This window comes from Protopterus annectens, chromosome 2.part0 (genome assembly GCF_019279795.1).
Source record: "Protopterus annectens isolate FY-2018-M chromosome 2.part0, PAN1.0, whole genome shotgun sequence".
Classification (NCBI taxonomy): Eukaryota; Metazoa; Chordata; order Ceratodontiformes; family Protopteridae; genus Protopterus; species Protopterus annectens.
In genome coordinates, this window is record NC_056728.1 from 113,183,969 (window position 1) to 113,199,791 (window position 15,823).

Genomic DNA, 15,823 nt, shown 5'->3' on the forward strand with positions numbered 1-15,823 from the left:
TGGGCACAGGTTTGAATGTGAAAGAGGATGTGGTGATATGTGGGTGTTGGGCAGGGTTGGGATTAGACGTTGAGGAATCCTTGGTTAGAGACGTTATACCATCTACAAAATAAGAGTTGAACTGCATTGCAATTTTGAGTAGTAACTTATAGGGAGAGGGGTTTGGGTTGAATTTTTGGCCGGTATGTAAGATTCTTTAATGGATGTATAGAATTTTTTAGCGTTGTGTTTAATATTATTCTGAAAGTTATCATAGTATAGATTTTTGTCTTCATTTATTGGTTTTTAATATGATTACAAAGTATTCTGAAATTTTCAAGATATTGAGGTGTTTTATGTTTTTGCCAATAATTAATTGTGTGCTGGCCAATGGGAATGTAAATGGAATATACTGAAATCCCATGATTAATAAAAGAGATTCCTAGTCCATCTGGTACATAAGGAAGGAGTTATGTTCCATGCCAGTGCTGATGTGATCCAGTCTTCAGGACTAACCTTGGTCAGTAGAGGAAGAGGCCAGGAAGGTAACATTCAGCAGCCAGTGACAGTTTGCCTGCCCTGAAGTGTAATGCAAGTACAAGCACTCTGGGGAAGGACTCCCTAACCTGAAGTGTAATGCAAGTACAAGCACTCTGGGGAAGGACTCCCTAACAAATATTGGGGAACAGATGCAGGCTATAATAGGGCATTGAGTTACAAGGGTATGGAAGAGCACCCTCATTCACCACATTTTAATATTATATGCCTAACTATGCCTGGCCAATATTAACCATCACCTTTCATGGTCTGCATATTCATTTCCTGTAATTGAGAAATGATCATGGGGGGCTGTCATCCAGGCAGTCATTGGGATTATTCTGTATCACCACTGCTGTCAATGAGTGTCTGAAGGCACATACAAGGGAAGGCAATAACTTTCACCAGTGCATTCATTCATTATTTATTTATTTATTTACATTTGTTGACTGGGAGTGTCCGACTGAACATAGGTCCATTTTCAGCGGAGGCCCGGGGAGAAAAGCTCCACAGTTGAAATATACAGACAGTAGTTACACTGGATTTACATAGCAATTAATAATTTGATCAACATAGTAATTAACAATTACAAACATAGTTACAGATGAAGAACATAGTACATCAGTAGACAACTAGAATCTTTATCATCTGCGAGGTACAATTGTTACATTAAGAAGTTCCTGCTGTATAATAAGTAGTTAGGCTTATGATCATCCAAGCTTGCTATAATCAAGGTAGTTAGTGAGGTGGAAAGAAAGGTAGTGGGTGGATGGGGTGGGTAATATTAGAGGGGGAGTTGCAAGGGCATAGCCAGCATGATTTTAGGTCGCTTTTAGTAAAGTTTTGAAGTGGGTGCATGATGGTACATAGGTAATTGTGGGTGGGAGGGAGTTCCATAATTTGGCTATGGCGCAAGAGAATAGTGCTTCTCCAGAAGAGTTATTGGCTTCAGTAACTTGTAAGTGATTTTTGTTGCTGGATCTTAGTGATCTGGTGGTGCGATAGGGTTGGAGTAGATTCTGGAGGGATGTTTGTCCTACATAAAATACAAACACACACACACACACACACACACACACACACACACACACACACACACACACACAGTGAAGGGTACCATTCAAAAGTGGCTTGATGGGTTGAAGCTGATTCCCCCTCTGGTATGATTCATAATGTTCACTGACTCTACAGTGGGATAGACAAACTTCATCTAAGAGTGAGCTGACATAGGACACTCATTCCCACCTTTACTCACATGCTTCTCCAGACCATGAAACCTCATCAATATTACAGCCAGTGCTTTGTTCCTCTGTGTTATGAAACACTAGGCATCTCCAGTCTCTGTTTGTATCATCTCATGCCTGACACGAGACTGAGAAAACCTAGTAGCTATTAGAAATGAATGCTGCCATAATTGCTTAGTGTTTGTAGCGATGCCACCTATCCCTTCTATCCCACCAGTCTCCGTTAAGGATATCAGTTTCACTCTTTGGGAGAAGAGGAATAACAGGTGAAGTATCTGAAGGAGTAAAGGCTAACTGGATTTAAAATGATGGATATGCTGGAAGATGCGGGCAAAAATATAAGTTGATTACAAATAGTTTTCAAATACGAGTGTTGGCTGTTGATTTATAGGGGCTGCCAGATAAAAATGAAATGAATTGATGTTAAAGTTAATATCCTATGCATGCTGTCATGAAAATTAAATTTGTAATTTAGCTATATCCATAGCTAGCAAAAAGGTACAACTTAATCTGAGGTAAGGTCACTTGGGAGTTAGTATATGATTTTCTGATTTCATTTTTGAGATTGTGATGATTTTGTTATCATATTGCATGACAGTAACTTTGCTTCTCTGTTAATCATTTACATTCTACCACACATCATCTCTAGAACATTCTCATGCAGTCAGAATTTAAGCAAAAGATGGAGATATGCAAAATTTACCTAAATTAATCTCTATTTTTTTTAGAGTTCTCAGAAAATTCCAGTATCTTCTTAACCCACGACAAGTGTACAGCCTTGACAGGGGTGGGCCAACAGCAGGGTAAGAAGTTTTATTTCTGCTAATACATTGTCTAATACACACACACACACACACACACATACACATATGTGTGTATGTATATATATATATATATATATATATATATATATATATATATATATATACTGTATATATACATATCAGAATGATGACAGCTACTTGATAACATTTTTAAATTGCCTTCCATTTGTGCACTTTAGGTGATGACCTATGAAAAAAATGGTTAAAGTGCTTAAATGTGTTCATGTTTACTAGTAAGAATTCAAAATTCAGAATTCAGTTCCATGCACAGAATCGTTCATCATATGCTTTATATCTTTCTTTTAGTTCTTATCTCTACTTGTGAAAAAATACACTTTTCTAAGCTGTGTATGAAAATAGCAGCTCTAAATAGACACCTTAGTTCCCTTCTTGATTAAAAAAAGAAAAAGAAAATATTTAATTATAATAGTAGACATGCATTTTAGTCTTTCAGAAGAGCAAAACTGAAAACTAATTTTTGTACAGATAGAGTGATAACTTCATATAGCTATAACTGGTTGTAGACCATACCAGTTCATGTAGAGTTTTTCATCGAGGAGTTAGATAGGTACAGAGGGGGAATGAGAATATGTAAAAAAAAAATAATAATAATAAAAAGCTAGCTTAGTGAATGCAGTCAGAGTGAAGTGATAGTTTCAAATACAGATAATATAAAGGTATGATTTTTCTAAGACTTATAAGTTAATGTAACTTTTATTTTTAAAATTGTCAGCATCAATCTCTTGACACTATAAAGTCAAATGATGGGGAGCAATTTTGTTGAATGTAGCACATGCTGTTGCTGGATTCTACCATCCCCAACATAGTTATTGCTAGTGGTCCCAAAACTATGGAACATTCTTATTCTGTTCGTTCGTCAAACTGCAGTTAATTACCAATTCAAGAAGGCTGTGTTCCTGTTTCATCTCTGCAGCTCTAGTGCCAAATAAAATGCCTTCTGCTTACCATGCTGATATGAAGCACAACACCTGTTGTTACCCAGTAATGTTGAGCATAGAATTTTGAATACTGAAAAATGTAGATCTTCTGCAATCTACTTTATGGACTAAGTGTGGGGAGTATACATTCACAATCAATATGCAGAACTACACTGAAAATTTTCTTTCCCAGTCTGTGGTTTGCCTGTGGTAAAGTTGATCTTTATATATACACATTAAAGTGAGTCAACTTTAAAAGGTGTCTAGATTCATGGATGGATCACTTAGACTTTTCAATGAAGCCATAGTGTGTGCTTCAGTAGGTCTTCAGGTCCTTATATGGTTGTCACAAACTATGACAATCAGGTTACACTGTCATTTTAACCAAATAGGTAACTTTTAATTTGAACAAAATTGTAGGTCAGTGAGCACAGTGTTAACAGTGAGTGGTTGTGTTTAACTAACAAGAGGTTTTTCTACTTTATGCTTCTTACACTGTCTATCCACTGATTTGTTGCCTTGATGTGCATATCCAATAGGTGTGTGCTTCAACTATTATGTTCACGGCAACTGATTTTACAACTTTGTGCTTTCTGTTTACAGCAGTCCTGAGTACTTACGTGTTATCGCAAACAGATTTTTGCGATACTACCGGTTGTTTCACCATGTTTAAATGTAACCTATTAATGCAGTGAAGATGTCAAGCAAGTCTTTTCTTTCATACTGAAGGTTGTTTTAGGCAGGGTTATGAATAAAAAAGTAAAAATGTAGTGTCGCTGTTTATGTATGCACTTTACTGACACCATGTCATGTAGCTGGCAGTAAAGTGCATAGACGCTTCAATTGTCAGGGCTGCTCTCTTACTGACTGCAATTGCTCTTACCAAATATCGCCCCACTTCGCTTTTCTTTAGCAAGTAAGTGACAGAGCATTGCAATGTTTCTGTGTTTTTATGCAAGTGTGTCCACGGCTTGCTATACGACTGTAACTGACAGCTTGCACTCACTACTACAGAACAGATATACTCATTCTGCCATTACCTTATGAATTATACTGTCTTAGAAATGTGAGACAATTGAAGCGTGCGTGTGTTATGCACGCAAAACAGGAAGACTAAAACAATTGTTTCTCTCTTCCTGCATGTAATCCACAGTTACTTTTCATCAGTAAGGACTTTAAATAACAGCTTCCAGTTTTCCCCCAGTCATTTTCATGCCAGCGTGTGTATTATCGCAACCGCAAAAATCTGGTTGCAATAACACGTAAGTACCCAGTCCTGCAGTTTTGTACTTTATTTGATGGTTTTGAGACTGCATCCAACTGAAACTTCTTTAAAACACTAGTGCTTAGAGCCTAATAGTTTGGAAAGTTACGTACTAAACTGGGCATGTATGATGTAAAAAAATACAATATGCTGGTCCATTGCAATTATGCTTTTGATTGTGGTCTTTTATGAAAGTTGAACTTGTTATATATGCAGTTAAGTATACATTGTTGACTTTGACAGGTACTGTCTGGGCAGAGCTTAATCATACATGAACCACTATTTGCATTTTAGCTAGCTCTTAGGAAAGTAGAAGAAATGACAATTCAGGTTTTGTGTGTGTGTGTGTGTGTGTGTGTGTGTGTGTGTGTGTGTGTGTGTGTGTGTGTGTGTGTGTGTGTGTGTGTGTGTGTGTGTGCATGCGTGTATGTGTGTAGGCACACCTATGTGCATGTGTGGTATGTGTTTGTGTGTTTCTTTGTATTTGTGCTTGAAATACTACATTCAGTTTTGCAGCACCTGTTTTGAAAAGCAGTCAGTCTTCAAAAAGGGGCATTGGGCTGTCTGTAAGCAGTCACTGTAGTCTAATAAGGCTAGTCCATCATTTTGAGAGAAAAAGTCCAATAAAGAAATGACGAATACATGGATTACAATACCTTTAGGCAAAGACAGGGACATGACTGAGATGTTTACAAATGAAAAGATTGTCTGGTTATAACAGAAAAGATTCCAAAGCTGAAAAAAATGACATGAGCAGTATTCCATAGAAGAAGGGGGGGGGGGGACTCCATGAGGGACAATATTCCATAGAATAAAGGGGGAACATTCCATGACTGGGCCAGTATTCCACAAAAGAAAGGGAGAAGTTTTCTGCAAAATGCAAAGAGGCAGATCTAGACAATGTCTGCAGGATATGTTTAATACTCTACCATGGAACTACCATTGATGATACTGGAGGCACCCAAGATGGGCAAGTACCTTATACAGTAGATAGAGCACAGTGAGTGAAGATACAAACCTGATAGCTAAAATATGATTTAGCTGCAATTTTCATTGGAATATAAGTTCCATTTATGCTGCTATTTGTTTAGTGTTTTTCTGTTCACTGTTCTACTTTTGGTTTTATTCTTGGTGTCATTGTTTAGAAGCTGTGTAGAAACTTGTTTTTTTATTAGATGTATTAAAATAATCCCTTTTGTCCAAATGCTCACTGACACTGCTTTGACAATCAACTGCTTCAAACATTCACCCTTTGTCTGGCCTTTGTTATATTCTGGGGTATCTGGAGTCTGCATATCAGCACATCAAAAGTTAATCTATATAGCCGAACTGCATAAGAATTAATGTACAAGTAATAAAATACTTGCTCACATAATACAGACCTGTTAGTCAAAATTGATTAAAATCACTTGTCATGGAAAAACAATGAAAAATGTCAATGTAAGGTGAAAAATAAACTCTTCTGTCTTACGTGGCTCAAATGTAACAAATAGCAGGGACAGTGCTGATGGAAACATAAAAGCACAGGTGTATTTTCCTCTTCACTATCTAGTCTGTGAACTTCTCTGTATGATAATCCTGTTCCTGTCGAATTAAATGCCTTGTTGTAGGAATTTCTTGAGTGGAGTAGCATGTCACCCAAGGACCTTTATCACCCCTAAATCAAAATACTCTTTATTACTTTCTCCAGTTTGAGAGCTGCAAGAATAAGTTAATGTTGTTACTTCTCCCTATAAACATGCTGATGATTTACAATAAACGTGTTCAAAAATCAAAATGTATGATATGATAAAATGTTTTATTACAACAATAGAAATTATAGTGAGTGAAACCATGTGCGCCTCTGTAAATTGACATGCTTCAGTTACCTTTATGTTTCATTTTATGTGCAAAGAAATGTGTTGCATCTTTGCAGGATATTTACACATTGGTAATCCATGATCCTTTCTGAACACTGAAAAGAAGGATACCAGATCAAGGTCATAGCACATTGTCAACTTTTGTTCTGTACCCATAGGCAATGACATGTGGAACATGCATTCTTGTTCAGCTGCCAATTCATTGTAAACAACAACAGGGTTCACCTTGCATAGTTGCTAGAACTGCAAAGAAAAAAAAAGAATGCTATTTCAGTGTATTAAGTTCTTACATTTTGACACCTTCAAGGTTATAGAATTTAAAGGTTAACTTATTTCTATTGCCTGGAGCTAGAAAGGTATCTTTAAATGAAATGTCATAAGAATTTGCGCAATGTGTGATGAAAAGTTGAAGAGAAATGGAAAAAAATAGAAATTAACTACTATATTTTTAAAAAAGGTGGTTATGAATAAAATAAGCTGTTTTTTAAACATTTCAAACATTCATAACAATGAGAAGTACTTAAACATTTGTATTAGTTCAAGGATACAAGCTCAATGGATGCTGTCAGCTTTATTTTAAACAAATAAAATGCTTTCAAACATCATGACGTTTGCAGTATATAAGGAAGAAACCTGTATAAAATCTTGTGGAGCAAATCTAGTGACACTTTGATAAATATTTTCTGAAATGGAAGTAATGTATCTACTGTGAGATCATAGAAGGATTTCTTGTAAGCCTTTGTTACAGAAGCAAACATGCCCCATTTAGTAACAGCACTGTGACTGATCTTAGCCTAGTTTAACTGTATGCTTGATTCTTTAGGGTTGTACTGATACACACACTTTCTGGTTAATTAAAACATGTCCTTATGTCTTAGAGATTATTTGATACTCTTCAAACTTTTGCTGAGTAGACACATTTTAAAAATAAATGTTTTTAAAGAAAGACCTTCAGTAGAATGGAGTTTATAAATTCACATCGGATACATTTATAATGTTGAATGGTCAAAACACTGAAGATCATAACAGTGCCAGAAAAGTGTAAAACTCAAAATGCTTCAAAACCCAACACGCATTCTGTCCAGGGGGCCAAGCCTTTCTATCCCTGCTTGTTGGGGACTGTGCTAGACATACCCCTTGGTAATTATATTAATAAACCTTGAGACTGTAGTATAGAAGGGAAATGAAAAATAACCAACCCTTGCTGTACTGTCTTCTAGTTGAATCACTGTACTTGGCCTTTTCCGGTTGATGTAATTTAATTGAACATTTTGGCCATTTGACACTTTCATTGAATCCATTCACATATATAGTTATGCTCTAGAATAAAGTATGTCTTTGTGTACCAAAATGTCTCATATACAATGCAGATTTACTATAAAAACACTGTTCACATAAGTTTTAAAACAATCACCTGCACTCAGAAATCATTAAGCTATAATGCCTAGTACATGTGACATATAAGTGACTTATATTTCAATTGCTGCAGGGCAACATTTAATTATTTATTTATTTATTTATTTGAGATTTGTTTACCAGGAAGGTCTGACTGGACAAAAAAGCCCATTTTTAGCAGAGGCCCAGGGAGAAAAGCTCCAGAACAACAAGTTAACAGTCACACATTATTTACAAAGTACAGCAGCCAAAGTTCCAAGAAGACACGTAATATACATAGATGAAGTAAGAATACATAGTCACAGCCAGCCTTAAACAGACATACAAAGGATAATTCAAACATTATAATAGTTTTATATTTTAGCTTTGGTGATCTAGGTAGATACGGCATTTGAATTGTATATATAAGGTATTATAGTGGTATTGATTTATACAGAATAGTCAATTTGTATAAGAAGGAAGAATTGAAAGGGAATGGATGCAGAGTAACAGGAGAAAGTATGGGGACAAAAAAAGGTGTTGTGTAAGGCAGGAAAGGATGAGCTAAGGGAGCTATGTTAGGAGGATGTATTGTAGAAGGATTAGGAAGGTATAAGTGAAGGGAGCTATGTTAGGAGGATGTATTGTAGAAGGATTAGGAAGGTATAAGGGAAGGGATGTATGTTAAAAGTATGTATTGTAGAAGGAGTAGGAAGGTATAAGGGAAGGGAGGCATGTTAAGAGTATGTATTGTAGAAGGAGTAGGAAGGTATAAGGGAAGGGAGGTATGTTAGGAGTATGTATTGTAGAAGGAGTAGGAAGGTATAAGGGAAAGGAGGTATGTTAAGAGTATGTATTATAGAAGGAGTAGGGAGGTATAAGTGAAGGGAGGTATGTTAGGAGTATGTATGGTAGAAGGAGTTGGAAGGTATAAGGGAAGGGAGGTATGTTAAGAGTATGTATTGTAGAAGGAGTAGGAAGGTATAAGGGAAGGGAGGTATGTTAGCAGTATGCATGGTAGAAGGAGTAGAAGGTATAAGGGAAGGGAAGTATGTTAAGAGTATGCATTGTAGAAAGAGTAGGAAGGTATAAGGGAAGGGAGGTATGTTAAGAGTATGTATTGTAGAAGGAGTAGGAAGGTATAAGGGAAGGGAGGTATGTTAGGAGTATGTATGGTAGAAGGAGTTGGAAGGTATAAGGGAAGGGAGTTATGTTAAGAGTATGTATTGTAGAAGGAGTAGGAAGGTATAAGGGAAGGGAGGTATGTTAGGAGTATGTATGGTAGAAGGAGTTGGAAGGTATAAGGGAAGGGAGGTATGTTAAGAGTATGTATTGTGGAAAGAATACGAAGGTATAAGGGAAGGGAGGTACATTAGGAGTATGTATTGTAGAAGGTGTAGGAAGGTATAAGGGAAGGGAGGTATGTTAAGAGTATGTATTGTAGAAGGAGTAGGAAGGTATAAGGGAAGGGAGGTATGTTAAGAGTATGTATTGTAGAAGTAGTAGGAAGGTATAAGGGAAGGGAGGTATGTTAGGAGAATGTATTGTAGAAGGATTAGGAAGGTATAAGGGAAGGGAGGTATGTTAAGAGTATGTATTGTAGAAGGAGTAGGAAGGTATAAGGGAAGGGAGGTATGTTAAGAGTATGTATTGTAGAAGGAGTAGGAAGGTATAAGGGAAGGGAGGTATGTTAAGAGTATGTATTGTAGAAGGAGTAGGAAGGTATAAGGGAAGGGAGGTATGTTAGGAGTATGTATTGTAGAAGGAGTAGGAAGGTATAAGGGAAGGGAGGTATGTTAGGAGAATGTATTATAGAAGGATTAGGAAGGTATAAGGGAAGGAAGGTATGTTAGCAGTATGCATGGTAGAAGGAGTAGAAGGTATAAGGGAAGGGAAGTATGTTAAGAGTATGTATTGTAGAAGGAGTAGGAAGGTATAAGGGCAAGGGAGGTATGTTAGCAGTATGCATGGTAGAAGGAGTAGAAGGTATAAGGGAAGGGAAGTATGTTAAGAATATGTATTGTAGAAGGAGTAGGAAGGTATAAGGGAAGGGAGGTTTGTTAGGAGTATGTATTGTAGAAGGAGTAGGAAGGGAGGTATGTTAAGAGTATGTATTGTGGAAGGAATAGGAAGGTATAAGGGAAGGGAGGTACGTTAGGAGTATGTATTGTAGAAGGTGTAGGAAGGTATAAGGAAGGGAAGTATGTTAAGAGTATGTATTGTAGATGGAGTAGGAAGGTATAAGGGAAGGGAGGTGTGTTAAGAGTATGTACTCTAGAAGGAATAGGAAGGTATAAGGGAAGGGATGTATGTTAAGAATATGTATTGTAGAAGGCGTAGGGAGGTATAAGGGAAGGGAGGTATAAGGGAAGGGAGGTATGTTACGAGTAAGTATTGTAGAAGGAGTAGGAAGGTATAAGGGAAGGGAGGTATGTTAACAGTATGCATTGTAGAAGGAGTAGGAAGGTATAAGGGAAGGGAGGTATGTTAGGACTAGATATGGTAAAAGGAGTAGGAAGGTATAAGGGAAGGGAGGTATGTTAGGAGTATGTATTGTAGAAGGAGTGGGAAGGTATAAGGGAAGGGAGGTATGTTAAAAGTATGTATTGTAGAAGGTGTAGGAGGGTATAAGGGAAGGGAGGTATGTTAGGAGTATGTATTGTAGATGGAGTAGGAAGGTATAAGGGAAGGGAGATATGTTAAGAGTATGTATTGTAGAAGGAGTAGGAAGGTATAATCGAAGAGAGGTATGTTAGGACTAGGTATGGTAGAAGGAGTGGGAAAGTATAAGGGATGGGAGGTATGTTAGGAGTATGTATTGTAGAAGGAGTAGAAAGGTATAAGGGAAGGTAGGTATGTTAAGAATATGTATTGTAGATGGAGTAGGAAGGTATAAGGGAAGGGAGTTATGTTAAGAGTATGTACTGTAGAAGGAGTAGGAAGGTATAAGGGAAGGGAGGTATGTTAAGAGTATGTATTGTAGAAGGAGTAGGAAGGTATAAGGGAAGGGAGGTATGTTAGGAGTATGTATGGTAGAAGGAGTTGGAAGGTATAAGGGAAGGGAGGTATGTTAAGAGTATGTATTGTAGAAGGAGTAGGAAGGTATAAGGGAAGGGAGGTATGTTAAGGGTATGTATTGTAGAATGAGTAGGAAGGTATAAGGGAAGGGAGGTATGTTAAGAGTATGTATTGTGGAAAGAATACGAAGATATAAGGGAAGGGAGGTACATTAGGAGTATGTATTGTAGAAGGTGTAGGAAGGTATAAGGGAAGGGAGGTATGTTAAGAGTATGTATTGTAGAAGGAGTAGGAAGGTATAAGGGAAGGGAGGTATGTTAAGAGTATGTATTGTAGAAGGAGTAGGAAGGTATAAGGGAAGGGAGGTATGTTAGGAGAATGTATTGTAGAAGGATTAGGAAGGTATAAGGGAAGGGAGGTATGTTAAGAGTATGCATTGTAGAAGGAGTAGGAAGGTACAAGGGAAGGGAGGTATGTTAGGAGTATGTATTTTAGAAGGAGTAGGAAGGTATAAGGGAAGGGAGGTACGTTAAGAGTATGTATTATAGAAGGAGTAGGAAGGTATAAGTGAAGGGAGGTATGCTAGGAGTATGTATTGTAGAAGGATTAGGAAAGCATAAGGGAAGGAGGGTGTGTTAAGAGTATGTATTGTAGAAGGAGTAGGAAGTTATAAGGGAAGGGAGGTATGTTAGCAGTATGCATGGTAGAAGGAGTAGAAGGTATAAGGGAAGGGAAGTATGTTAAGAGTATGTATTGTAGAAGGAGTAGGAAGGTATAAGGGAAGGGATGTTTGTTAGGAGTATGTATTGTAGAAGGAGTAGGAAGGTATAAGGGAAGGGAGGTATGTTAAGAGTATGTATTGTGGAAGGAATAGGAAGGTATAAGGGAAGGGATGTACGTTAGGAGTATGTATTGTAGAAGGTGTAGGAAAGTATAAGGGAAGGGAGGTATGTTAAGAGTTTGTATTGTCGAAGGAGTAGGAAGGTATAAGGGAAGGGAGGTATGTTAAGAGTATGCATTGTAGAAGGAGTAGGAAGGTATAAGGGAAGGGAGGTGTGTTAAGAGTATGTACTGTAGAAGGAATAGGAAGGTATAAGGGAAGGGATGTATGTTAAGAGTATGTATTGTAGAAGGAGTAGGAAGGTATAAGGGAAGGGAGGTATGTTAGGAGTAAGTATTGTAGAAGGAGTAGGAAGGTATAAGGGAAGGGAGGTATGTTAAGAGTATGCATTGTAGAAGGAGTAGGAAGGTATAAGGGAAGGGAGGTATGTTAGGACTAGATATGGTAAAAGGAGTAGGAAGGTATAAGGGAAGGGAGGTATGTTAGGAGTATGTATTGTAGAAGGAGTGGGAAGGTATAAGGGAAGGGAGGTATGTTAAAAGTATGTATTGTAGAAGGAGTAGGAAGGTATAAGGGAAAAGAGGTATGTTAGGAGTATGTATTGTAGATGGAGTAGGAAGGTATAAGGGAAGCGAGATATGTTAAGAGTATGTATTGTAGAAGGAGTAGGAAGGTATAATCGAAATGAGGTATGTTAGGACTAGGTATGATAGAAGGAGTGGGACGGTATAAGGGAAGGGAGGTATGTTAGGAGTATGTATTGTAGAAGGAGTAGAAAGGTATAAGGGAAGGGAGGTATGTTAAGAATATGTATTGTAGATGGAGTAGGAAGGTATAAGGGAAGGGAGGTATGGTAGGAGTATGTATTGTAGAAGGATTAGGAAGGTATAAGGGAAGGTAGGTATGTTAGAAGTGTGTATTGTTATTGTAGAAGGAGTAGGAAAGTATAAGCGAAGGGAGGCATGTTAGGAGTATGTATTGTAGAAGGATTAGGAAGGTATAAAGAAAGGGAGGTATGTTAGGAGTATGTATTGTAGAAGGAGTAGGACAGTATAAGGGAAGGGAGGTATGTTAGGAGTATGTATTGTAAAAGGAATAGGAAGGTATATGTGAAGGGAGGTATGTTAAGACTATGTATTGTAGAAGGAGTAGGAAGGTATAATGAAAGGGGGGTATGTTAGAGGAGGATGTATTTTAGAAGGAGTGGGATGGTATAAGGGAAGGGAGGTGTGTTAGGAGTATGTATTGTAAAAGGAGTAGGAAGGTATAAGGGAAAGGAGACATATTAGAAGTAGGTGTGATTCAAGGAGAGCATGGGTACGAGGAATAGGAGTTTTTGGTAGGGATGTACAGTTGAAGAGAGTTCTTAGGAGGTATATAGATGTGGAAAATATTAGACAGGTGTGATAGAATAGAGTAAGAATCTGTGTGTATGTAAGTGTATGGTAAAATCTGCAGAGGAGGTAATAGAGGTAAAGGTGGGAGAGATAGAGTGAAAGTGGAGGAGCCATGGTTTTTAGCCAGGAGATGAGCATAAGCAGAATGAGGAGTCACCTATGTGAACCTTGAGAAGATTTTTAAACTGTTAGACATTTTTTTGCAGCTAGGATATGTGGGGAGATAGTGTTTCAAGTCTTGGATATGCAGTTAGAGTATAGTGAGTCTCAAAAACTGTTATTAGACTTAGTAACTTGTAGTAGAATTTGTAAGAAGGTCTTATATTGGAGTAGAGTTGTATTAGATTTTGTAGTGCTGGACACTTCTCGGGTTGGTATGTCATGGTATGAGCAGTTGTAAGTTGGGTAAAGGTTAAGTGATTGGGTAGTTATAACCAGTTAAGTTGATGAAGTGCAGTGCAGTAGTGGGATCTATAAAGTGATTTAGTTGCAGATCTAGCATTTTTGTTGTAGCAGGCTTCAAGTTTAGCTGGGTTTGTTTTTTTTGAGGTAAGTGAAGATAGGTGAGGCATATATCAGGGTAGAGAATAGGTGGTTCCTGTCAATAGATAGTCTAATGGAACTGGTGAGGTACGGTTTTATTTTATATAGAGTCAAGTTTTATGTGAACCTTTTTAAAGATTAGAGATAGATGTTTATTGAATTTCATGTCACTATGTATTTTGGTATTGTTTGATGAGTAGATAAGGATGGAGGATAGGCAGTCAGTGGTTTTGTTATTTGAGAAGAGCATTAGTTTAGTTTTACTGGGAATAAGAATTAATTGAGAGTTAGAGAGCCAGGATTCTAAAGCGGAGAAGGATTGTTGGGATATTTCCTGGAGTTGTGGAAGGGAGGGTGTAGCACAGATGAGTGTGGAGTCAAATGCATATTGTGTGATAGTGGCAAGATAAGTGGTAGTATGGAGTTTATTGGTGAATATAGCGAAAAGGAGTGGACCTAGGATTGAACTCTGTGGAACACTGACTGTTACAGGTAACAGAGAGGAGAGATCATGTTGCCATTTGACAGCTTGTTGATGGTCATATAGGTAGCTTTGAAACCATGCAAAGGCAGTTTGGCTAAGATTTAGGGTTGAGAGTTCATTGAGAAATTATTGATGAGAGACAGCATCAAATGCCTTGGACATGTCTAGGAAGATGGAAGATACTAGCTGTCCATTATTTTTAAATTGATTAATTGTATAGGTGAAACATATAAGGGCAGTAGCGGTACTATGTGTGATGATATGAGGTAGTGCCATCTGTGCCATGGAGCATAGGGCAATGTATGGTAACATATTCCAGCATAGCTGGCTGGAGTTTTGCAAATAATTCTATGTCATTTGACCATCACACTGATTTGTACAGATGCTTGTGTTAAAAATGTAGTTGTAAAATTCCTTGTGTTAAAATGCATCAACAGTGGGTCCTGATGGACAGAAAAGAGATATACATGTATGTCAGACAGTATTATTATAACTGATTAAATGTATATCTTTTAACAGAGAATTCTGGAAGGCAAGAGGATAATCTCAGTCCAGTTAACTTTCAGAAGCAGGTTAAAAATTAAATGGGTTGGTTTAGGCTATAAAGATTTTATCATACAGGTCTGATTCCAGCCAGAGAGAAAAATGTCTGGAAAAAACAGGACTAGGAATCTTCTTTATATATTTAACAGGATAAAGGAATGGAAAGCAAGGAGTGTCCTGACCAAACATGACAAAGATGGAGTAGAGATTAGTGAAGACTGGGTAAAAAACATACATACTAAACAAATATTTTACTTAAATCTTCAGAAAGAAAAATATTGAGGATGCCATGCCAGAAGGAAGGAAAGTAAGGCAGAATGGGAAGAATGGTGGATAGAATCTAGGACAGTGAGGAAGTAGTTTGAAAAAAATTTGTTTTTCCTAAGAGAGCTTAAAGTACATAGACCAGATGGACTTCCTTTGAGGGTCCAAAGGAGTCTGGCCACTGTACTAACAGGTCCCTAAAAATGCTTCAGTTGATAACTTGTTACAGAGACAGTGGCAGAAATACAAAGACCTACAGGGCTGTTAACCAAATAGTAGTTACAGAAAACATCATGGAAAAATTCTTGTGCAGAAAGGTTGGTTGCTTTCATAGAGGAAAACAAGAAACATGGTTTAAAGGTCAGTCGAAACTGTCAAACAAACCTGATTTAGTTTCTGAATGGATTACAGAGCAGCTTGATAAGTAGCTTCCTTGAGTTGCTTTTTAAAATGGATTCAGAGACAAGAGGATGCTGATCCAACTATGTAGGCCTTATGATCTCAGACTGAATAGTGGTATGCTTGTCTAGAACTTCCTACTCCAAGACTAATTTTCAAAGCACTTCTGTGCCTGTCTAGAAGGATGTTGACTTCTGAATATGAAGATTCCAACATACCCTTGACTAGAGGTAATACAGACAGACTGCTTTATACTTCATTGACTTACACACACACACACACACACACACACACACACACACATATATATATATA

At 37.5% G+C, this 15,823-nt stretch overlaps 1 protein-coding gene across 3 annotated transcripts in view; it reads left to right on the forward strand.

The window, feature by feature from the left end:
* The window catches only part of LOC122792986 (diacylglycerol kinase beta-like), a 4,078,579-nt gene that overhangs the window by 2,350,465 nt on the left and 1,712,291 nt on the right, over positions 1-15,823 (forward strand). For all 3 annotated transcript variants that reach the window (XM_044060599.1, XM_044060600.1, XM_044060601.1), the window contains one exon: positions 2,489-2,563. In XM_044060599.1, the coding sequence (XP_043916534.1) occupies positions 2,489-2,563 (75 nt within the window). The remainder of the gene's footprint in view (positions 1-2,488; positions 2,564-15,823) is intronic.